This window comes from Sus scrofa, chromosome 6 (assembly GCF_054392235.1).
Source record: "Sus scrofa isolate SSC_HxYL_T2T_F1_AM1 chromosome 6, Sscrofa_HxYL_maternal_Yorkshire_Landrace_v2.0, whole genome shotgun sequence".
In the NCBI taxonomy this organism is placed as follows: domain Eukaryota; kingdom Metazoa; phylum Chordata; class Mammalia; order Artiodactyla; family Suidae; genus Sus; species Sus scrofa.
Genome location: NC_139388.1, coordinates 52,044,825 through 52,065,139, shown reverse-complemented (window position 1 = coordinate 52,065,139; position 20,315 = coordinate 52,044,825). Strand labels below are relative to the sequence as shown.

The 20,315-nt window shown below is 54.5% G+C and overlaps 3 protein-coding genes across 9 annotated transcripts in view; 1 reads left to right on the top strand and 2 right to left on the bottom strand.

Moving 5' to 3' along the window:
• Nucleotides 1-6,959: 6,959 nt before the first annotated feature.
• MED29 (mediator complex subunit 29) lies at nucleotides 6,960-11,599 on the bottom strand. Its single transcript, XM_005657496.4, has 4 exons — nucleotides 11,350-11,599; nucleotides 10,455-10,513; nucleotides 10,095-10,179; nucleotides 6,960-7,275 (listed from the first exon to the last, which is right to left on the bottom strand). Exons 1-4 carry the CDS (start codon nucleotides 11,566-11,568, stop codon nucleotides 7,033-7,035), a joined length of 606 nt encoding a protein of 201 aa, XP_005657553.1. The 5' UTR covers nucleotides 11,569-11,599; the 3' UTR covers nucleotides 6,960-7,032.
• Nucleotides 11,600-11,864: 265 nt separating this feature from the next.
• PAF1 (PAF1 homolog, Paf1/RNA polymerase II complex component) lies at nucleotides 11,865-17,242 on the top strand. 3 transcript variants are annotated; one of them, XM_003359387.5, is made up of 15 exons: nucleotides 11,865-11,911; nucleotides 11,995-12,180; nucleotides 12,772-12,801; nucleotides 12,900-12,992; nucleotides 13,290-13,411; nucleotides 13,505-13,571; nucleotides 13,659-13,760; nucleotides 13,841-13,946; nucleotides 14,035-14,103; nucleotides 14,188-14,291; nucleotides 14,535-14,651; nucleotides 14,749-14,877; nucleotides 16,088-16,193; nucleotides 16,301-16,391; nucleotides 16,471-17,242. In XM_003359387.5, the coding sequence occupies exons 2-15, from the start codon at nucleotides 12,134-12,136 to the stop codon at nucleotides 16,884-16,886; spliced, it is 1,599 nt and encodes a 532-aa protein (XP_003359435.2). In that variant the 5' UTR covers nucleotides 11,865-11,911; nucleotides 11,995-12,133; the 3' UTR covers nucleotides 16,887-17,242. The 3 variants fall into 3 exon arrangements, with proteins under 3 accessions (XP_003359435.2, XP_084816861.1, XP_005657552.2); XM_084960735.1 differs by having other exon boundaries at nucleotides 12,900-13,089; nucleotides 13,231-13,411; XM_005657495.4 differs by having other exon boundaries at nucleotides 11,865-11,915.
• Nucleotides 17,243-18,014: 772 nt separating this feature from the next.
• Nucleotides 18,015-20,315, bottom strand: part of SAMD4B (sterile alpha motif domain containing 4B) — a 43,116-nt gene continuing 40,815 nt past the window's right edge. For all 5 annotated transcript variants that reach the window (XM_021094367.2, XM_021094368.2, XM_084960580.1 and 2 more), the window contains 2 exons: nucleotides 19,610-19,693; nucleotides 18,015-19,407 (listed from right to left, as the gene is read on the bottom strand). In XM_021094367.2, the coding sequence (XP_020950026.1) occupies nucleotides 19,379-19,407; nucleotides 19,610-19,693 (113 nt within the window). In that variant the 3' untranslated portion in view covers nucleotides 18,015-19,378. The remainder of the gene's footprint in view (nucleotides 19,408-19,609; nucleotides 19,694-20,315) is intronic.

Here is a 20,315-nt window from a genome sequence, read left to right as displayed (position 1 = left end):
GGCCAAGAGTGGGAGCGCTGAAGTCAGGCTACAGCGGGGCCCGCACAGTGGCTGCATTTATTCAGCAGGAGGGGGCGTGGCCTCGAGAGGGGCGGGCCTGGGCGGGCGGGGCCAGGAGGGGCGCTTCCCGGACGCACCGCCCCAGCACAGCCCGCCCGGCCCAGGACCAGTCCCCTTCCGCCCGGCTGCGGGCCGGGACTTGCCTGATCCGGGTCCGCGGGCGATCGCGACCCCGCGGGGAGTGTGTGGGGTGAGGGGTGTCGGCCCAGTTTTCAAAGCTGGAGCCCGAGGCGCGGAGAAGGGAACTGGGACAGAGGTGGGGGCGGGGCAGGGCCCCTGGGGGAATTGACCGGGGCAGAGGCCAACGGACGGGGGCGGGGAGAGGCCCACTGAGTGCAAAAGACAGAAATGGAGGGAGGCAAAAAGACAAACACTGGGAGACAGACAGACACACACACACAGAGACGCACACAGAGGGGAGACGGGTACAGAGAGGGAGAGGGGGTAGAGAGAAGGAAGGTGGGGAGGCAGAGATAGAAAAGACGAGATATAGACGGTCCCAGACGGCAAATTCAGAGCAAGAAGTGGGGGGGGGGGCACATAAAGAAACAGAGAAAAAGGGAGAAGGGAGGGGGGGAGAAATAAACATCCACAAACAGAAATTCTCAGGAGCAAGATGAAGAGACCAATAGGCCCGATGGAGAATTCTTTTGAGACCTGCCAGCCTGACATGGTCTCGCTCCCAAATTATCCAGGTCCCAAGACCTGTACCGCCCCACTCACGAGGGTAGGAGGAGCGCTGCCCCGACACCTGGCTGGAAAGGGGCCTCTTTCCCCAGTTCCAGGGCTTCTGTGACCTCTCACCCTCAAATATATAATGGCAATTCTAACCGCTACCTCTGGGTTAGGCATGAAAGTGCTTTACGTACATTAACTCAAGGAGGTATTATGCCCATTTTCTACACAAGGAAACCCAGGCACAGAGAGGCCAAGTTATTCTCCAATTAGTAAATGACAACAGCTTAATAACAGGGCCTTGAATTATGTTACGAGTTTGCACTCCGAGAAGCTCAAGATAGGAAAAGGTTGGAGATCTCTTGTTATGGTGGAGGGTTTTCTTGGTGGAAAGCCGTCTGGAGGTGGAAAAAGTGGGTCATCATCAGCTAATAGTCGGATGGGTCTCAAGAAAAAGGGACGTGCCTTGAGAGAACGCTAAATTTGCACAAATCACTCCCCCTATTGGCAAATTTTTTACTGTCAAGGGGTTGCCCTGCATGAAGCTCAAGATAAGGAGAAAAAACTAATTTTTAAAGGGGGTCTTGGTGAGCTGGCTGCCCTGAGTGAAAATAAGAGGGGTAGAAAGAAATCATTGCCACGCAGTTATCATGGTGGAAAGTTCATTCTTGCAGGCTGCCCCTGCAGACCGCGGGTTTGTATTGAGGTGGGGAGATTCTGCTAGGCACGCCGACTAGCTCGGCCGACAGAGCTCGGGGGAATCCCTGGTGCGGCGCCTTCTGGGGCCGAGGGGCCTTCCTGGCCGGTCCCGTGAGCTGGGAGTCTGCGGGCGGCTCTGGCACGGTTGCAGCCTCCCTCTCGCCTGTGACTCACTCGCAAGGGGCGGGGGAGGAGGGGGGCTTCCTGGAAGCCGTGACGAGGAGGCTCGGCCCGGACGCCCGGGTTCCTCTCTGTAACCAGGGCTTCTGTAGCCTGTAAACAGAGGCTTGAGGACTACGGGAAAAGGGGGAAAGGGGAGGTGCCTGGCACCCGCCGCCCGTTTGTGCTCCAAATCCCTGTGTCGCTAGTACGGCTCAGGCGGCGGGAGCACGAGAGGTGGGGGGCACCCTGGAGTCCCCGGTGTCCGGCTCGGCTCTGGCAGCGATCCCGATGGAGGGATCCCAGTTTCGATTCCCTGGAGACAGGGAACATTTCCCATCCTTGAGTCAGGATGACCCCCTCCCCTCTCCCATCTGCTGAGTCATCGGCCCGAGAACCAGGTCGCTCTGATTGGGCGACTCTCGCAGAGGCTGGAGGGGCCTCTGCGCGTTGAAGGACGGACCACCCATCGAAACACTGACGCGGGGTTGTGGTCGGGAACCAAACCGGGGCCTCGGCCCCCGCTTGCTCAGCACTAGGGGTCCAGGTCGCTAAGCAGCCTCCAAGCTTAGACCCTGGAGACCCAGCCCCCAGCCCCCTGCTTCATCAGACCCAGGAGTCCGAGCCCCCAGCCTCTCCTCCCTCCGATTTAGGACTCTAGCTCCCACCTCCCATCCCCCTCCCCCGCCCCGTCCAGGCCTCCGGCATCCCAGCCCTGGAGGAAGTTCAAGGCTGGACTCCGCCCCGCTCCCCACGTAGCCAGCGGGAAAATCCGTGGCTCTGGCGAAGGCCGGGAATCCCCTCTGGAATGACGGTGGGGAAGGAGACGGCCGGGGTCCCCCGCGGGGCGCAGGGGGGGTAGGTCCCGCGCGGGCAGACCTAGGGGGAAAGGGGCGGAAACCAGAGAGGCTAAAAATACTGCGAGCGCTTCCGGCCTAGGGGGGAGGGGAACGGAGAGCAGAGTTTCCAGAAAAACAAGCGGGGACGGGAAACGCGGGGGTGTGAGAGCCGGTGCGAGTGCGCGGGCGAGCTGGGGGCCGTGTACTCGCGGCACGTGTGCCAGGGCCGCGCGTGTGCTCGGCGTGATTGAGCGGGCGCGGCCGGTCAGGCGGCGCGTGTACCACACTGTGAACAGCGTGTGCACCGCAGGCGTGCAGGGGGGGCTCCCTGGCTTGCCTGGGTGTGCGGTTGGGAAGGAGGTGTGGGACCCTGGTGCTCCCACGTTCCTGTGTGAAGGTTGTGTCCTCACAACCCGCCTGACACAGCCCCGAGAGGAAACGCGTGAGGCCGCCTCTGCAGGTGTGATTGACCCCACTGTTTACTCCAACCGTCCCTGGGCTGGGAGAGTGTACTCAGCTGTGACTGTCTTTGAAGTCGCCTCGGTGAGAACGTGTGGCTCACATACCTACCCGCACATCTGTGTGTAGCTCTGAACCCCCGTGGGGTCTGGAGTGACGAAGCGCGGAAGCCCTTGAGGCAGGCTGGTGAGGGGATTGACTTTGCCCCTGGTGTGATGAAGGTCCCCGCGCGTGCGCACACACAGCTTGAGAGTGGAGGGTGTGTGTGAGCATCTGCGTGGACTGTAGGCAGCCGGGGCTGTGTGCAAGCACACCCCCCCCAGCAGCCTCCCGTGCGTGAATAGTGTTCCTGTGTTAGTCTGTGTCTTTGAGGTGTAGCTGAAAACACAACACGGGAGGGAGGCAGGAGTATGGAAGCAGTTCCTCTGTGGCTCAGTCACAAGGCAGTGAAACTGGTGAACGTTGGTTCCTGACGTCTACAAGCGCACATGATGGGGAGGGCAGCTGGTCCACTCCCTGTTCCAGGTCACTGTTCCTGTCTCGTGCTGGCCTCCGTGGGCAGAGCAGGGGGCACATACAGACGCACAGGCGAACTTGAGAAGCCTTATCTAAGTCCAGCCTCCACTGCTTTTGATAATGTGCTGAGGGCAGGGCTGAGTCAGCCTATGATGGGCAAAGTCTGAGATGGGGTAAGAGATAGCAGGTTAAGTGGTGGTTAGAGGGTTGTTTGTATAGTCACATGGTTAGATTCTTCCTTGAATCTGTTTGTTTGTGGGACTGTCTCTGGGCTAGAGACTCTGGGGACACCATGATGTAGGATGGTGGGCTATGCTATTCGCTGCTAGGGGAGAGGGGTGTCCTGTGCGTCATCGTTTTGCTCCGCGTGACTGTGCATCTCATGTACACCCTTCCCAGGAGTGGGTGGTTGTGCACCAGTCACACAGTCTCCCTCCCGGTCTGATGAGCCAGTAAGAACCTTTGCTCAGGTCCTCTCCTCTCCCTGCCTCTTCACTGTGGTCCAGGCCTCCACATTATTCCACCAAAACACCAGCACATTTCTGCCTCAGGCAGGGCCTCTGCACATGCGGTTCCCTCTCCCTGGAATGTTCTTGCCTCCAAAGTCCATGACTTACTCCCTCTCCTTCGAGTTCACTCCAGGACCACCTTCTCACTGAGGCTTTCATGACCTCGGTCAAGGATATTTTAAAATTTTATTTTAGTTGGTTTATATTGTTCTGTCAATTTATTTTTCCTCATGTCTTTTTAGGGCTGCACCCGAGGCATATGTTGGTTCCCGGGCTAGGGGTTGAATTGGAGCTGTAGCCTACTACGGCTATGGCTACATGGGATCTGAGGCTTGAGTGTGACCTACACCACGGCTCACTTACGGCAATGCTGGATCCTTAACCCACTGGGCAAGGCCAGGGATACTAGTCGGGTTCGCTACCGCTGAGCCATGACGGGAAGTCCTGTTCTGTCAATTTCTGCTGTACAGCAAAGTGACCCAGTCATACATCTGTACACACTCTCTTTCTCATAATTATCTTTCATCATGTTCCATCACAAGTGACTGGACATAGTTCCCTGTGCTATACAGCAGATCTGTCAAGGATTTTTAAAAGGTTTAAAGTAATCTTGTCATTTATTTAAGAAACAATAAGTATAGATCATACTAGCACACATGAACCAGTACCCAACCTAAGCTCTCCAACTTTCATGTTTTCCAATAAAGTAACAATTATCCATACGCAAATCTTACATAGTGTAATTTACTCCTAAGTACTTTTTTCCTATTATTTTTCTCCACTGTTTTTTGTTTTTGTTTTTTTTTTTTTTTTTGCCATGCCTGTAGCATGTGGCAGTCCCTGGGTCAGACCTGGGCCACAGGAGCAGATCCGAGCCACTGCTGCAGTGACAACGCCAGATCCTTAACCTGCTGGGCCACAGGAGAACTCCCTCTTTTCCACTTCTGATCTCATGCCTCTGCTTTATTTTCCTTCATGGGACTTCCGGCATACTGTGTTTTATCTCACACTTAGAACTGTCACTAGAATATCATCTCCAGGAAGGCAGGGATCTTTGGGTTACACTGTACAGGGCTTGGACCAAACTAGAAGAATGTATTGAATGAATTACACTTCCTGGTGCACAACTTCCCTGTGTGTGGCTGCTGAACTGGGCATCAGTCACCCCACTGCCCACCACGTGTCTCCGTCATCTCCCTGGGTGTGGGTTTTAAGCACTGTTGGGCCCTGTGTCATGGCTGCTGGGATGTCATGTCCCCATCCATGTGTGAGGCTGTTTGGCTGACTCCACCCCACAGGGCCAGCTGTACCTCTTTCTGAGGGTGTGTGCCTGGGGACTGACGCATGTCTGCTGTGAGGTGTGTGCCCCCAGGCTGGAAGCAGGTGGGCTTTTCTGGGGAAAGAGTGCATTTTTGGCTGAACACAGGTAACTGCATCATGTCAGGCTGAGATAGGATGTTTTTGTAGTTACTTGGAGATTAAATATGGTTAAAGAGATGTGTATGGGTGCCAAACTGACGAGGACAAAGTTGTGATAGTTTTACGTGTCAAATTGGCTAGGTTAACATTCCTGTTACTTAGACACACTCATCTCGATGATGCTATGAAGGTATTTTGATGTGATTTAAAGGCTGGAGTCAGTTGACTTTAAGTAAAGGAGAAGATCCTGGAAGATCTGAGGAATCATATGCAGGGGCTGCTGCAGTTAGATAAGTGGGCAGAACTGTGGCTTCCTTGAAGAAGAAATTCCACCTGTGGACAGCAGCTTCAGCTCCTGCCCAAGAGGTTTGTTGTCCTGCCAGGGGCTTGCCCCATGTCCCTGGCCCTTTAAGGAAGGTCAGGGAGAAAGAGAAGGAACTTTCTGGGACGTGTACTCGTACACACACACACACACACACACATACACACAGGGTTGGCCGTTTCCCAGGATTACAGTGTGGGACTTGGACTCTGGGTGAATCACAGGTCTCTATGGCCCTGGGTTTTCCTTGCAGATGTAGGGTCCAGGACAGGAGGCCTATGGGTGGTGCCATGGGAACCAGGGCACAGAAGGTGTTGGGTGGGGCAGTCCCCCAACCGGGCTGAGGGCTGAGGGTTGAGTCACCGGAGCCTTTCGCACCCCACCAGCTGGGCCTGGGCTGGTAGCTCCGCCCTACACTTGTCCAGGCTTGAAGCCGCGGCTGAGATCCTTGCGGCTCCCTCTCAGGGAAGTGGGGAGTCTGGGGGGGCATTCCCTCCCCGAAGCCCCCTCCCCAAGGTCTGCTTCCCGGAGCTAGGGCCCAGGAGCCTGGGTTCTTCCCCAAGACTGATGAGTCACCCCTGCTGGGGCCCTTTCACTTCTCCTTTGGGGCTAAAAATATAGGGACCCAGGCATCCAGCTGGGCCAGGCTTCACTGCAGATTGCACAATGGCCCTCGTTTGAGCGCTGCTGACGCAGGCCCTGGGTATGGGTGGGGGCCTGGCTTGCTCCCCGACCGACCAAGCGTATTGAGGTCAAGGCCTAGACCCCTCCACTTCCCCTTTCCTGGGTCAAGCAGACTGGGAGCTGAGCTGACCTGGGAGGTGCTCCCTGGGCGTGGCTATGGGCCCTGGAAATGAAGCTCCTGCCCCGGGTCCCAGGTAACTCTGAGGTTCTGGCCTCCATCCGAGCCCCCATGCAGAGACACAGAGTTCCAGTTAGGCAGAAGACAGCCAAGGGGGACGAGGAGAGAGACAGGGGGATGGTGACAAAAAGAGACCGAATGACACAAGACACAGAGAAACAGCTAGAAAAAGGAGCAGACAGAGACCGCTTCTAGACAGGATAGAATCAAGGAAGGACAGAAGGAGTGGAGCCAAACCAGGGCTCCATGCCCAGACCAGGGCTGGGAGAGACCCTGAAGAGGTCACCTCCAGGCACAATCCAAAGCCTACTCTCAGCCAGGGAGGAGAAAAGGCAGAGGGCAGAGGCCAGGCCCCACCCTGCGCACTCCCTGCTGGCCTCTGGTGCCCCCTGCTGGCTCCGGCCGCAGTGTTCAGTGGGAAGAAAAGTCAGAGACGAAGCTGCTTTGAGGCCACTTTTCATTCCCTCCCTGTCCCCCTCCCCCACTGCCTGCCCCATTCCTAGTCTGGCCAACTCACAGGGTGCCCCCAGGGCCTGCTGGTGGCGCAGGCGTCTTGCCTGTGACCTTGTTGGCGCAGTCCAGGAGAGCAGTGTGAATGTCCTTGGCACAGGCAATCTGGGCTTTGATGACCGCCAGGTACTGTGGGTAGGGCAGGCTGTCAGGCTGCACGGCATCGGGCTTGGTGGCTGTAGGCACCAGCGTCGGAGAGTGCTTGGCACTGTCGCAACTCTGTGACAGGCACTCATGTGCCAGGCGCTGTGGACAGGCAGACAAAGGGTGGTGGCATCAGCTTCTCTCTGGGTACTGCCAACTCCACCCTAAGGGCCAGCCTGGGGTCTTGGGGTCAGAGCCTGGCCCTGCCATTCACTTGCTTGGTGACTGCGGGGCATGCAGCTGCTCCTTTCCGAGCCTGTCTCCTCCTTTGGAAAATGGGTTTAATAACTACTTCTGCTACCTCATAACCTGAGAATGGTGAGAGCAGTGTATTTGAGAAACAGTCAGAGATCTTGGCAAGTTTATTTGTTTTTCTTTTTTCATTTTTGGCCACCCCGCAGCATTTGGAGTTCCTGGGCCAGGAATCAGATCCAAGCCGAGGCTGCAACCCAAGCTGCAGCTATGGCAATGCCGGATCCTTAATCCACTGTGCTGGGCGGGGGGGATCGAACCTGTGTCCCGCTGCTCCCAAGACATAGCTGATCCCACTGCAGCACAGCGGGAACTCCTTGGCAAGTTTCTCAAGCACTAGCTGATGTCAGTACCATTATTGTGACTGTCCTAACCCTAGGCCTGGCATTGGCACTGGCTTCTCTGGTGGCACCTGCTTCTCCTGGTTTTCCTCCTACTTCTCTGGCTGGTCCTTCTAGGTACTTCTTAGTGTACTTAAGCCTTAAACATGGCAATTCCCAGACCCTGTCTCCTCTCATTCTCATGCCCTCTAGGGGCTCTCTCCCTCACTCCCACCACTCAGTTCCCACCTCTGCACCCATGACACCACATCTGTGTGCCAGCCTCCCCTAAAATTCCAGGATGCTCACACTCTACTTAGTGAACCATTCACTTTCCTGGGTCTTTGTTTCAGGGATGGCCCCACCATTCCAACGAGAGCCCTGGGCCTCATCCTGGAGACTCTGCCCAGTCTCTCAGGGTCATGGCCCTGTGCACAAGGCCTTCCCATCTGCCTTTCCCACTTCTTCAGGACCCTTCCCTGGTGGAACCTTGCCCTCTTGATGCCTGCTGTGAGCTCCCAGCCTCCACCTGAACCCATCCCTCATTTGGCAGCCAGAGGTATAGTTCTAAAAAAGCAAACGAGTCCATATTCTTCCCTGCTTGAAACCCTCCATGGCGCCCCAGCACCCTCTGGGCTCTCTTCAAACTCCAGTAAGTCCCAAGGCCTACCCCACCACAGCCAGACCAGATTTCATGACGTTTGTGACGTTTCTAAAGAGAACTTAGAGCAGAAGCTGTTCCTCTTAGTTGGAACACACTTCTCCTTTTACTTTTTTGTCTTTCTGGCATCTCTTGGGCCGCTTCCGCGGCATATGGAGCTTCCCAGGCTAGGGGTCGTATAGGAGCTGTAGCCACCAGCCTATGCCAGAGCCATAGCAACGCAGGATCCGAGCCGTGTCTGCGACCTACACCACAGCTCACGGCAACGCTGGATCCTCAACCCACTAAGCAAGGGCAGGGATCGAATCTGCAACCTCATGGTTCTTAGTCGGATTCACCAACCACTGCGCCACGATGGGAACACCAGATTTTTTTTTTTTTTTTTTTTTTTTGTCTTTCTCCTTTTTCTTTTTTTGGCTGCACCTGCAGCATATGGAAGGTCCCAGGCTGGGGGTCAAACTGGAGGTGCAGCTGCAAGCCTACACCACAGCCACAGCAATGCCAGATCTGAGCCGCATCTGTGACCTACATCGCAGCTTGTGGCAATGCTGGATCTTTAACCCACGAGTGAGGCCAGGGATCAAACCTGCATCATCACAGAGAACCTCAGGTCCTTAACCCAGTGAGCCACAAAAGGAACTGCCAGAACACCTTTCTACCACCACGAGGCTTCTTCTCAAATTGCCTTTTCCTTCAAAACCCAGTTCAAAATAATGACAATGATGATACTAGAGGAAACATTTGCTATGGGCCCAGTATCACGTTAAATGCTTTACATGCAAGATCTTGCCTGAGTCCTTCCCAAAAATCCACTTTCCAAAGGTGGAATGAAGGCTTAGAAGTAGCGACTGATGGTCCATCTGATTTTGGAGGCTGTGTTCTTAGCCATCTGCCCTCCTTTCAACTCTCACCTGTCTTCCATTTTTTTTTTTTTTTTTTTTGTCTTTTTGTTGTTATTGTTGTTGTTGTTGTTGCTATTTCTTGGGCCGCTCCCGCGGCATACGGAGGTTCCCAGGCTAGGGGTCGAATCAGAGCTGTAGCCACTGGCCTACGCCAGAGCCACAGCAACGCGGGATCCGAGCCGCGTCTGCAACCTACACCACAGCTCACGGCAACGCCGGATCGTTAACCCACTGAGCAAGGGCAGGGACCGAACCCGCAACCTCATGGTTCCTAGTCGGATTCGTTAACCACTGCGCCACAACGGGAACTCCTGTCTTCCATTTTTTGTCCCAACCTCAGCTCAGGTGCACTCTCCACTAGTGATCTACCCTGAACCACTTCCTCCACAGACCCACTCAAGGCAGGGTGCCTTTTCTGGGCTTCCATAGCCCCCCAGAGCTTCCCTTATTTTAATCCTGACCCCTCTGCCTGTGCCTCCCCCATCCTAGTCCTGACCCTTCTGCCTTGTCCCCTCCTCCCCTGCTCATAGCCCTCCACGGCTTGAACTTCTCCCATCAGAGCCCTGACTACTCTGAGCTGTCACTGTTTGAAGATATATTTGTCACCCACTGAAGTGGAAGCTCTGTGAGGGCAAGGATCAGGCAACATTATGTCCCCAGCATCAGCACAGTTCTTGGCCACCAGGAGATGCTCAGTAAGCATGTGTCGATTGATTGAATGAAGGCTCCACAAGCCCAGGAACTGAGGCAGGGTTGTGGTCACCCGGTGCCTAGGCGGTCCCTTACCAGGCAGAGCTCCAGCTGGTCACAGAGTGCGTAGAACTCCTCCAGACACTTGTCAAAGCGCTGTATGGGTCCATCGCTGCTCTTTCTACAGTCCAAGAGAAGAAGGTGAGGAATGGGATTTCAATCTCCGGGACTAAATGACTACCCAACCAGGTAGCATCAGGAAACCAGGTATAGGCCCAGGAGACCAGTGCAAGGCCTAGGGGGACAGTTAATAGTAGAAGGGGCAAAGAAGGGCAGTTAGGCTCTAGGGAGCTGGGCTTGAAAGTAAGAGAAAAAGGGGATGGGTGGGGTGCAGAGGGGGTGAATTTCTAAAACTAGGATGGAGATAGGACACCCTGGGGAAAAGGGATTACTCACTGTCCATTGTCAATGTTAGTATTCTGAATCAAGTTCTGGGCTGCAACCTTCATCAGGGTCTAATTAAAGGGAAAAAAAGGTGAAGAAAATGCAGACACAAAAGAGAACACCTTTGGTCGATCTAATCTCTTCTTCTTCTTTTTTTTTTTTTTTTTTTTAAGCTATTTTTTGGGCCGCTCCCATGGCATATGGAGGTTCCCAGGCTAGGGGTCGAATCGGAGCTGTAGCCACCGGCCTACGCCAGAGCCACAGCAACGCGGGATCCGAGCTGCGTCTGCAACCTACACCACAGTTCACGGCAACGCCGGATCGTTAACCCACTGAGCAAGGGCAGGGACCGAACCCGCAACCTCATGGTTCCTAGTCGGATTCGTTATCCACTGCGCCACGACGGGAACCCCTAATCTCCTTTTAAGATACCCCAATCTCAGGCCTCTTCACTTGGCACTTCTATCCTGCCACTCCAGAGTAATGCCAGCTTCCATTCCTCTATAGCAATAACCACCTGTACGTTCCCGGAGGCCCACTCTCGGTCACCTGGGGTTCTCGCCAATAACCTCTTGGACATAACTTGAGTCATCCCTCACCCACCAGTCATGGTCACTTTCTGTACAGGCCAGTCCGTTTTTCAGGCTTTCACGACCCGAGCTAGGTTTCTTCTTTAAACTCCCTCCCGCGTGAATTCTGATAAATCCTAGGCTCAAGATTTGCCCTGATCCCACCGCACACTGTCAGTTCACAAAGCTTCGCTCTGGCCTCTCCAATATCAAGCCTCACTCATCTTCCTTGCCTAAATCTCCTTTTGCGCTCTCCTTGACTAAAGAGCCCCGCCATCCACCCCTATTAAATCAGAGAGCCACATCTCGCTTGCTTCTCGCAGCTCGTGGCCAATCACCTGCAGACTCTCTTTTAGCTGCGGGATGAGCATCTTATATCGCTGTACAGGATCGAAGTCCTGTTGCTGTTGCTGCAAAAGCCCGCCCTGGGCAGGCCCCACCAACTGTGCCTGTGGTTGCGGCTGCTGCTGAGGACCCGAGCCGCCAGCCGAACCCGGACCCGACACACCAGCAGCAGCAGAAGAAGCTGCAGAAGCCTGAGGTTGGGATGCAGCCATCTTCCCTGCTTAGCGCGCCGGAAGTGCGTCCAAGTGCTCCTTCCGGGTTTCTCTTTAGCGTCTTCGTCTCTAGGCCCTGTTTGCTTGTTAGCTCCGCCTCCTAGACAATTCAGCCAATGGGAGGAAAGAAGCCACCCTCCAACTCTGGATTCTCAAAGCCGACGTCCAGACCGAGATACCCAGTCGCCAATCACAAGAGGCTCTTCCTTCCCCGCTCCGCCCTTACCCGGTCGTTCGCCAATCCGGGTGTAGAGCCAATCAGACTCTATTTCCCAGAAGGCCTTGCGGCCTGAGGCGCTCTGAAGTCCTCGGCGTCTTGGCGGCAGTTGGTGGAGTCGGAGCTGTGAGTATGTTGTGGGCGTTGTGTGCGCGTTTACCTCAGTACCGCGTATTAACTCAGGTGTTAATTGGAACTCTTCTCACCAGCTCACCTCACTCCGACCCTATTCCTGAGGAGAGCGGCGCCAGCCCGAGCCCTGTCTCGGATTGGGCGTCCGCCGAGGTCGGCACGCCTCTTCCTGTGGCTCTGTGAGGCTCTCGTCAGGACTGCCGACGCCTTGTCGCCATGGCGCCCACTATCCAGACCCAGGCCCAGCGCGAGGACGGCCACAGGTAGGAACCGCGCCGCCTGGCTGCACCGCTTTTTTCTAAATCTGTGTAGGCATCAGCGAGTTGGGAGGGTCGGGCGCGATGTCAGTCGCAGTATCACCAGCCCCCTAGGTCTGTCCGTGACGTCACGGAGCGCTCACCTGCTCACGGGGGCGGGTCCCGGGCGGGGTGTTGTCCCCCTCCTCCCGGCCACGGAGTTCTGGAATTAAGCTCTGGAGACGATTATATCCAGATGGGACTGAGCTCCTATCCCTCCAGTCAAGCATTTGGAGACCCCTTTTCCTAGAAACAATTGAGTACGTGACTCTATTTATTAGAGAGCTCAAAAGACCTTTACTTCAAGAGAAATTGACTCGTGTTTCCTGCTGTATGTTTAGAAACAGAAGTATTTGTATAAATTTAAAAAATCGAGCACTTGGTTTCATTTATTGAGGCATTTCTCTGAAAGGAATGAAATACTTGCGTCCCTCCTACCAAGAGGGATTAGCATTTATCACCCTCTCCTTCCCTCTTTTAGAAGCTTAGAAAAGCCCCCTTTGCTCTCCTGCAAATCCCGTTCTATCTTTTGTTAATGTCTTTTTTTTTACTCTTCAGGCCCAATTCTCACCGCACTCTGCCTGAGAGGTGAGCACTGATGTGTTTTCCCGCGAGGGGTGGGCCGCTGGGGGCTGGGGGCAGAGGTGGGGCAGCAAAGGCTGGGTTTTGAGCCACTGTGTTTCCAGGTCTGGAGTGGTCTGCCGAGTCAAGTACTGCAATAGCCTTCCTGACATTCCCTTCGACCCCAAGTTCATCACCTATCCCTTTGACCAGAACAGGTGAGACTGCGATGGGACTGGGAAACAACCCACTCAGAATGTGAGTTCCTTGACGGCAGGGACTGTTTCTCTTGTTGACTGTCGAGAGCCTAGAGCAGTACCTACCACATAACAGTAGGTGCCCCATACTGCAAGCAGCATCCACGTGTCTTCCCACTAGAGAGCTGCTAGCCTTCTGACTCCAACATGGGAGACACTCCGAGTTCCTCCCTGGAGTTGCTTAGCTCCTGGGAAGCAGAGAGGTGAGGAGTAAAGAAGGCATCAAGAAGCCATAAATGGGCATGTTTCCCCATCCAGGTTCGTCCAGTACAAAGCGACTTCCTTGGAAAAACAGCACAAACATGATCTCCTGACTGAGCCAGACCTGGGAGTTACCATTGACCTTATCAACCCTGACACCTACCGCATTGACCCCAATGGTATGTGAAGAGGCAGGGAGGGCCTGCTCTCGGCCAGCGAAGGCCAGGCCCGGGCCTTCCCTATAGTTCTTCTCTCCCCTGGTTCTCTTCTAGTACTCCTAGATCCAGCTGATGAGAAGCTTTTAGAAGAGGAGATCCAGGCCCCAACCAGCTCCAAGAGGTGAGGAGGTACTGAGAGGGAACTCAGGACTGGTTTTCCTGAGAGAAGGGCGATGGGGTCCTAAAGTGCCTGAGCCTTCCATCCCAGATCCCAGCAGCATGCGAAGGTGGTGCCATGGATGCGGAAGACAGAGTATATCTCCACGGAGTTCAATCGTTACGGCATTTCCAATGAGAAGCCTGAGGTCAAGTAAGCTGGTGGGTAGGGAGGGAAGGTGGAGATATCAGGTGCGTCTAGTGGTCCCTAAAGGCCTTTCTGTTCCTTCCTAGGATTGGGGTTTCTGTGAAGCAGCAGTTCACTGAGGAAGAAATATACAAAGACAGGGATAGCCAGATCACAGCTATTGAGAAGACTTTTGAGGATGCCCAGAAATCTGTAATTGAGGGACTGGGATGGGGGGAGGCAGTCAGCGGGGTGGCTTCAGAGTGCTGTGTACTCCTCATCCTGCTTTTGCCCCTATCAGATCTCCCAGCATTACAGCAAGCCTCGAGTGACACCAGTGGAGGTCATGCCTGTCTTTCCAGATTTTAAGGTCAGATCCAGGGCAGGAGGCAGAGAGGGATCGCCTGTGATCTCTGGCTGTCCCATTCTAATCCCAGTGCCCTCCATCCCCCAGATGTGGATCAACCCATGTGCTCAGGTGATCTTTGATTCAGACCCAGCCCCAAAGGACACGAGTGGTGCAGCTGCATTGGAGATGATGTCTCAGGCCATGATCAGGTAAGTGGTCCTGCTGCTCACCTTGGCCTGCTCCTTATTGGCCCCCCTCCCCACCCACCCACCCCCATTCTTTTTTGGGGGGGGGCGACACGAAGAAGTTCCCTGGCCAGGGACTGAACCCACACCATAGCAGTGATCCAACCCACTGCAGTGACAATGCCAGATCCTTAGCTGCTGATACACCACAAGAGGATGCCCATCTTTGTCTTTGTTTTTAGCTGCTCCTCTTTTCCTCCCAACCAGGGGCATGATGGATGAGGAAGGGAACCAGTTTGTGGCTTACTTCCTGCCTGTGGAAGAAACCCTGAAGAAACGAAAACGGGACCAGGAGGAGGAGATGGATTATGCGCCAGATGATGTGTATGTGGGTTGGAGTTAGGTTTGGGGTGTTAAGGAGTAGGTCTCTTTTTCTCCTTCACAGGGAAGAAATGGCTGACCCTGTCCCCTTCATCCTTAGGTATGACTACAAGATTGCTCGCGAGTACAACTGGAATGTGAAGAACAAGGCCAGCAAGGGCTACGAGGAAAACTACTTCTTCATCTTCCGAGAGGGGGATGGGGTTTACTACAATGAATTGGAGACCAGGTACTTAGCACTGTCCTACCTCACTGAGATTATCTGGGCTTGTACTTCAGATTCAGGACCCTGGGGTATGCAAGTGCCACCTCGGAGGTCATTTGTACCTAAGGATTTGCCATGTGCATTTGTAAGAGCAGGAGCCTGATCACCCTTGCGGGCTAGACCTGGTTCTAACATAAGAACCCAGGAAGACATTTTTTTTTTTTAAAGGGCTGCACCTGAGGCATATGGAGGTTCCCAGGCTAGGGGTCTAATCAGAGCTGTAGCTGCCGGCCTGTGCCACAGCCACAGCAATGCCAGATCCAAGCTGAATCTGTGACCTATATACCACAGCTCATGGCAATGCTGGATCTTTAATCCACTGAGGCCAGGGATTGAACCCGCAACCTCATGGTTCCTAGTCAGATTTGTTTCCACTGCACCATGACAGGAACTCCAGGAAGAAAATCTTTACCTAACTAATACTGGAGATGTTTAGTGTTCACGTAGGGTAGACTGCCAAGTATCCCCTGATGTTAGTAAGAGACTTCACGTGGAAGTAAACATAGCCGAAGTATAGAGTAATGCATAAAATGAGCATGGCTATTTTAAATGAAACACTAGATATCCAAGTTCACATGTGACCACCTAAAAGTTTTCCCTGATGGCGAAAACGGCTGTGGTGGGATCCTTGGTGTGTAAAGACTGGCAAGGAAAGTATGACCTTGAGTTTCTATTTAAAGCAGAGATCACAAATTTTGATCCCATTAAGCCAAGCAAGAAAGGTAGAAAGCACAGTAGGCTATCGGGGTCCAGATGACTTGGAGCTCCTGGCAGCCTCCAAGGGGCACCATGACACAGCCCACTGCTGCTATGCTGTGGGGAGGGGGTGCAGCAAGGGCCGAGTGGGGTCTTATTTTCCAAAAGCCAGAAATCCAAATTCTAAATGTTAATACCTAATTCACACTAAAATCTATTTATTCATACACTTACGTGTATATGTACAGGGCATACATACACACACATACACAGCGCAGGGCAACTACACTGCTATCTCGGGAGCTGTCATCCCTGTCCCCAAGTTTAGCCTCCCTTATGCAGTCTGTATTTATTCTGGGCCAAGCGTAAATGAGTAAGGATGGGTAAGGAAGAACCAAGTCAGTCCAGCTTCCCCACAGGGGTGAGTTCTTTAACCGAATCTCTTCCATATCCCTCTCCCCCAACTCCACCGTTGCAGGGTCCGCCTGAGTAAGCGCCGGGCCAAGGCTGGGGTTCAGTCTGGTACCAATGCCCTGCTTGTGGTCAAACATCGGGACATGAATGAGAAGGAGTTAGAAGCCCAGGTAACAAGCACCACGATCCAGGGCACCCACGGGGAGGGTGAAGGTTGGTGAGGAGAGAGAGGAGGTGTACAGAACACTCTCCTTCCCCTCACCCCTGCTGCTTCCAGGAGGCACGGAAGGCCCAGCTGGAGAACCACGAACCAGAGGAGGAAGAGGAGGAGGAAATGGAGACAGAAGAGAAAGAAGCTGGGGGCTCAGGTAAAGCTGGACCAGCCAAACTCTGGGAGCCCGGGGAGGGTCGAGAACTGGGTCTCACTTCTTCATGCTCCTTTCACAGATGAGGAACGAGAGAAGGGCAGCAGCAGTGAGAAGGAAGGCAGCGAGGATGAGCGCTCGGGCAGTGAGAGTGAACGAGAGGAGGGTGACAGAGATGAGGCCAGTGACAAGAGCGGCAGCGGCGAGGATGAAAGCAGTGAGGATGAGGCCCGGGCTGCCAGGGACAAAGAAGAGATCTTCGGCAGTGATGCTGATTCAGAGGATGACGCTGACTCTGACGATGAGGACAGAGGACGGGCCCGAGGCAGTGACAATGATTCGGACAGTGGCAGTGATGGGGGTGGCCAGCGGAGCCGGAGCCACAGCCGGAGCCGGAGTGCCAGTCCCTTCCCCAGTGGCAGCGAGCATTCTGCTCAGGAGGATGGCAGTGAAGCTGTAGCTTCGGATTCCAGTGAAGCTGACAGTGACAGTGACTGAGTCCCAGGGCCTTCAGGGCTGGAGCAGGTACAATTACTACGCGCAGGAAGGCACTTTTCAAGTGGTCTATTTGCAAGCTTTCTGCTTTGTTTCTCTCTCCTCCTCCAAACCTTTGCTGTTTAATAAAGCCACCTTCCTTTACTTCCCCTCCCAGGCACTACAGTCTCCTTCTGCCCCCTCCTCCCACCCCACACCCCCACAGGTGCTTAAGGCACAGAAGCAAAGGCCACAGAGGTAGGGCCACTAGGTTTTCCATGAAATGTAGCATAACAAAGGTCAGAATCCTTTTTGTTTGTTTGTTTTTTCTTTTTTTCCAAAATAAGCCCAGACCATTAAACAAGTGAAACTCCAACAAATAAGTTTTCTCCAACAGCGAGAAAAACTGTACAGTTACTCAAAGCTGATTCTGCCAGTGGGGCTAGGGATAAAAGGGAGGGTGAAATCATGGCAGAGGGGCCAGGGGCTGGGGAGGGATGGGAGTAGGTCAGGATCCTGCCCATCAGAGTGGGGCCGCCTGCGTCCTGCACACTCTGTCAGGTGGTGGGGAGGGCAGCAGCTCTTGCCTCCCGCTGTGTTTGGGGGTGCCCCTCACCACCTCCCAGTGCCTGGCAGACCCAGCTCACTCTGATGGGTAGTGAACAGGACAGGACTGCTGGGAGGAGGTGAGGGTCTCTTAAGAGGGACACCCTGCTGATTCCAAACGAGGTGGCCCCTGTCCATCCCACTTCCCTGGGCTGGGAGGAGGACTGGGGAAGCCCTGGGAGTTGGAGGGGAATGAGCAAAGGCACAGAAACATGGAGGGGCCGGGGTGGGGGACTTGCATAGGTTGATGAGTGTGCAAGAGGTACATAAATAAACCTGACACCCCACCCAGCCCGGCACTGGGAGAGGAGGTGGGGACCCAGAGCAGGTCCCCTGGGCCACCCTGCCCCCTGGCTTCCTCCCACTCTCTGGGCTCAGAGCTGAGGGAGGTCCAGACCAGGAGGGCAGAGGCAAGGAGGTCTGGGGAATGGGGTGAGAGTGCAGGGAGGGTGGTGATCTTTAAAATTTTTTTTTTTTTTTTTTGGTTTTTTGTTTTTTCCCAACATTTTGTATCTTTAATAACATACACAATGGTTACCAGCCATATTCATAACAAAAGTTATTCATAAAATGTATCTAAAAATAACATTTTTTCCTTTTCGGTGTGAAAAGCTTGAGAATGTCTCCCAGTGGGGGGGGGGGGGGTTGAGGGGGAAGGGGGTTTGGAATAGGGGACCCTGGCTTCCCCACAGCCTGAACCCCCAAATCCCCTCCCTCCACCTGGGCCCCAGCACAACCCCTCAGTAGGAACAGGGATCAGAGGGTCTGTATGACTTTGGGGCTGCAACACATCTCTGGGTTATGACATAGTGTTCCACTTAAGTGAGGTCATGACAGAGTGGGGCGGGCGGTGCGGGGGGGGTGATAGGGGAAGGTTGAAAGAAAAGGGCGGTGGGGAAAGAAACCAAAACCCAATCCCTTTCCCTTATTCCTAAACCCCAAGTCTTTCAGCCACCAGACCTGGGAGTGGAGAAGGGTCTGTGTTGGTGGGGGAAGGAGACTTTAAGGCAACAGACTTCCTGACCTCACTGGCTGCCCTGGCTCCTGGCCTTCAGCCTCTGCATCTGGGGAGCCAGGGTTGGGGAGAAGTGGGGAAGGGCTACCGGGTCTGGAGGAGGGGGCTCTGCCCTCTCCCCTTGTAAAATTCAGGCTCCCCCTGCCACTTTCTTAGCTCAGAGAGAGGCCTGGGGATTCTAAAAATGAGAGGGAATGATCAGAGAGAAAAACCGTTAAGAACTATATAAATATGTATCTTAAATAGGCCTAAGAAATTAATTGTATAGAACCTCTGATAAACAGGGCAAAAGGAGGTGAGTGAGAGAAGGGCAGCTCCTGTCCTCAGGAATGACAGGAATGGGGAAGGAGAAGTGGCATTTGGAGGGGGGGGCGGTGCTGGGAAAAGAGAGAGAGGCAGACATACTCCTCGCCCACCTTCTTCTCAGCTCCTCTCAAATAACATTTAGGAGAGCAGGTTATCTGTCCCGCTTGTCTCTCCCCAAATGTCAGAAGGTTCTGAGCAGGCCCCACAAGACAGTGGGTCAGTGAGGCTCCGGGAGACTGTTTCCTTGGGAGGGGCAGGTGGCCGGCGGTCTGGAGGAGGCAGGGGTGAGACAGGGCCAGGTAGGGGATGGAGGAGGGAAGGAAGGGGCAGGCAGGCTGGCCAGTCCCTGCCCCCTTTATCCTGGCTGCCCCCTGCCTCCCTGGGTCTCAGCAGAGATCCCTTGACAGGCCTGGGGGTGAGCAAGGCGTGTGCCAATGTTAAACAAAAGTTAAAAGGGTGAGAGAGTAGAAAAATATTAGAATGTATAGCTGAGCCAGCCCACCCTCTCGCTGTCGTGAAGAAGCCCGTTGGGGGTTGGCCCCCGCCCGCCGCCCGGGGAGCCTATGGGTGCGCTGGGCTGTGGGTCCCGTCAGATGGTGGAGGTTTTGTCTGTCCCATCTGTGGTAAGAAAGGGAGGAAGGGAGGAAGATCAGGAGCTGGTGGGAGGCTCATCCCAGTCCGGCCTGTCATCCCAGTCAGGCCCTCCCTGGAGTCCGGCCTCCCCTGGGGACCCCTCAGGATGACTCTGAGTTGCTCAGTTCAGAGGTGGAGACGCTGCTGGGTAGGTGGGAGCTGGGTCAGGGAAAGAGGAAATGCTCACCACCCAAGGCGTGTTCTGTCATGCTCAGACACAGAGACTCCAGAGTGGGATTGATCTCCAGGTCAGGCCCAGGGACCGGACAGTCTGGGTGGGAGAGAGAACAGAAGCGATAAGGACTGGACTCGGGTAAAGGGTAGAGCCGTGAAGACAAAGGCTGGCATGAGGGAGAGGCTGAGGGGGATGAAAGGGAAGAGGAGGGAGGAGAGGAAAGGCAAGAGACAGAAAAACAGAGCATGTGAGACATGTACACACTTGGATGGGAGGTATGACTGGGCAGAGATGTATCTGGGTGTGTGACAAAGCAGGCAGAGGTGACAATGGCAAGGGCAGAGGCTTGACAACACAGAGAAAGCCTGACCTGTAGACAGAGAAAGTGAGGTAAAGCTGGGGAAGCTGCCTGGAGGCCACACACAGGCTGCGACTGTTTTGGACACTCGCAGCACATTCCTCTGGGCATAGTCTGGGCATCTGCCCTGAGCATTGGGCAGCCCTGTGCTCCCTGATGGATGACCTGCTCTGTACTTGGTGCAGAAGCTAAATCAGAACCCTTCTCATCCCACTTGGACTTGCCCGTGCGATTGGGGCAGGTTCAGCAGGGGGAGCGGACCTGGACAGGCACCCCGGGATGGGGGCGCGCTTGTCCTCACACTGTCTCTCAAAGGGTCTCCTGTTTTGGTGTCTGGGAAACAGCCTACCAGGCCCCTGG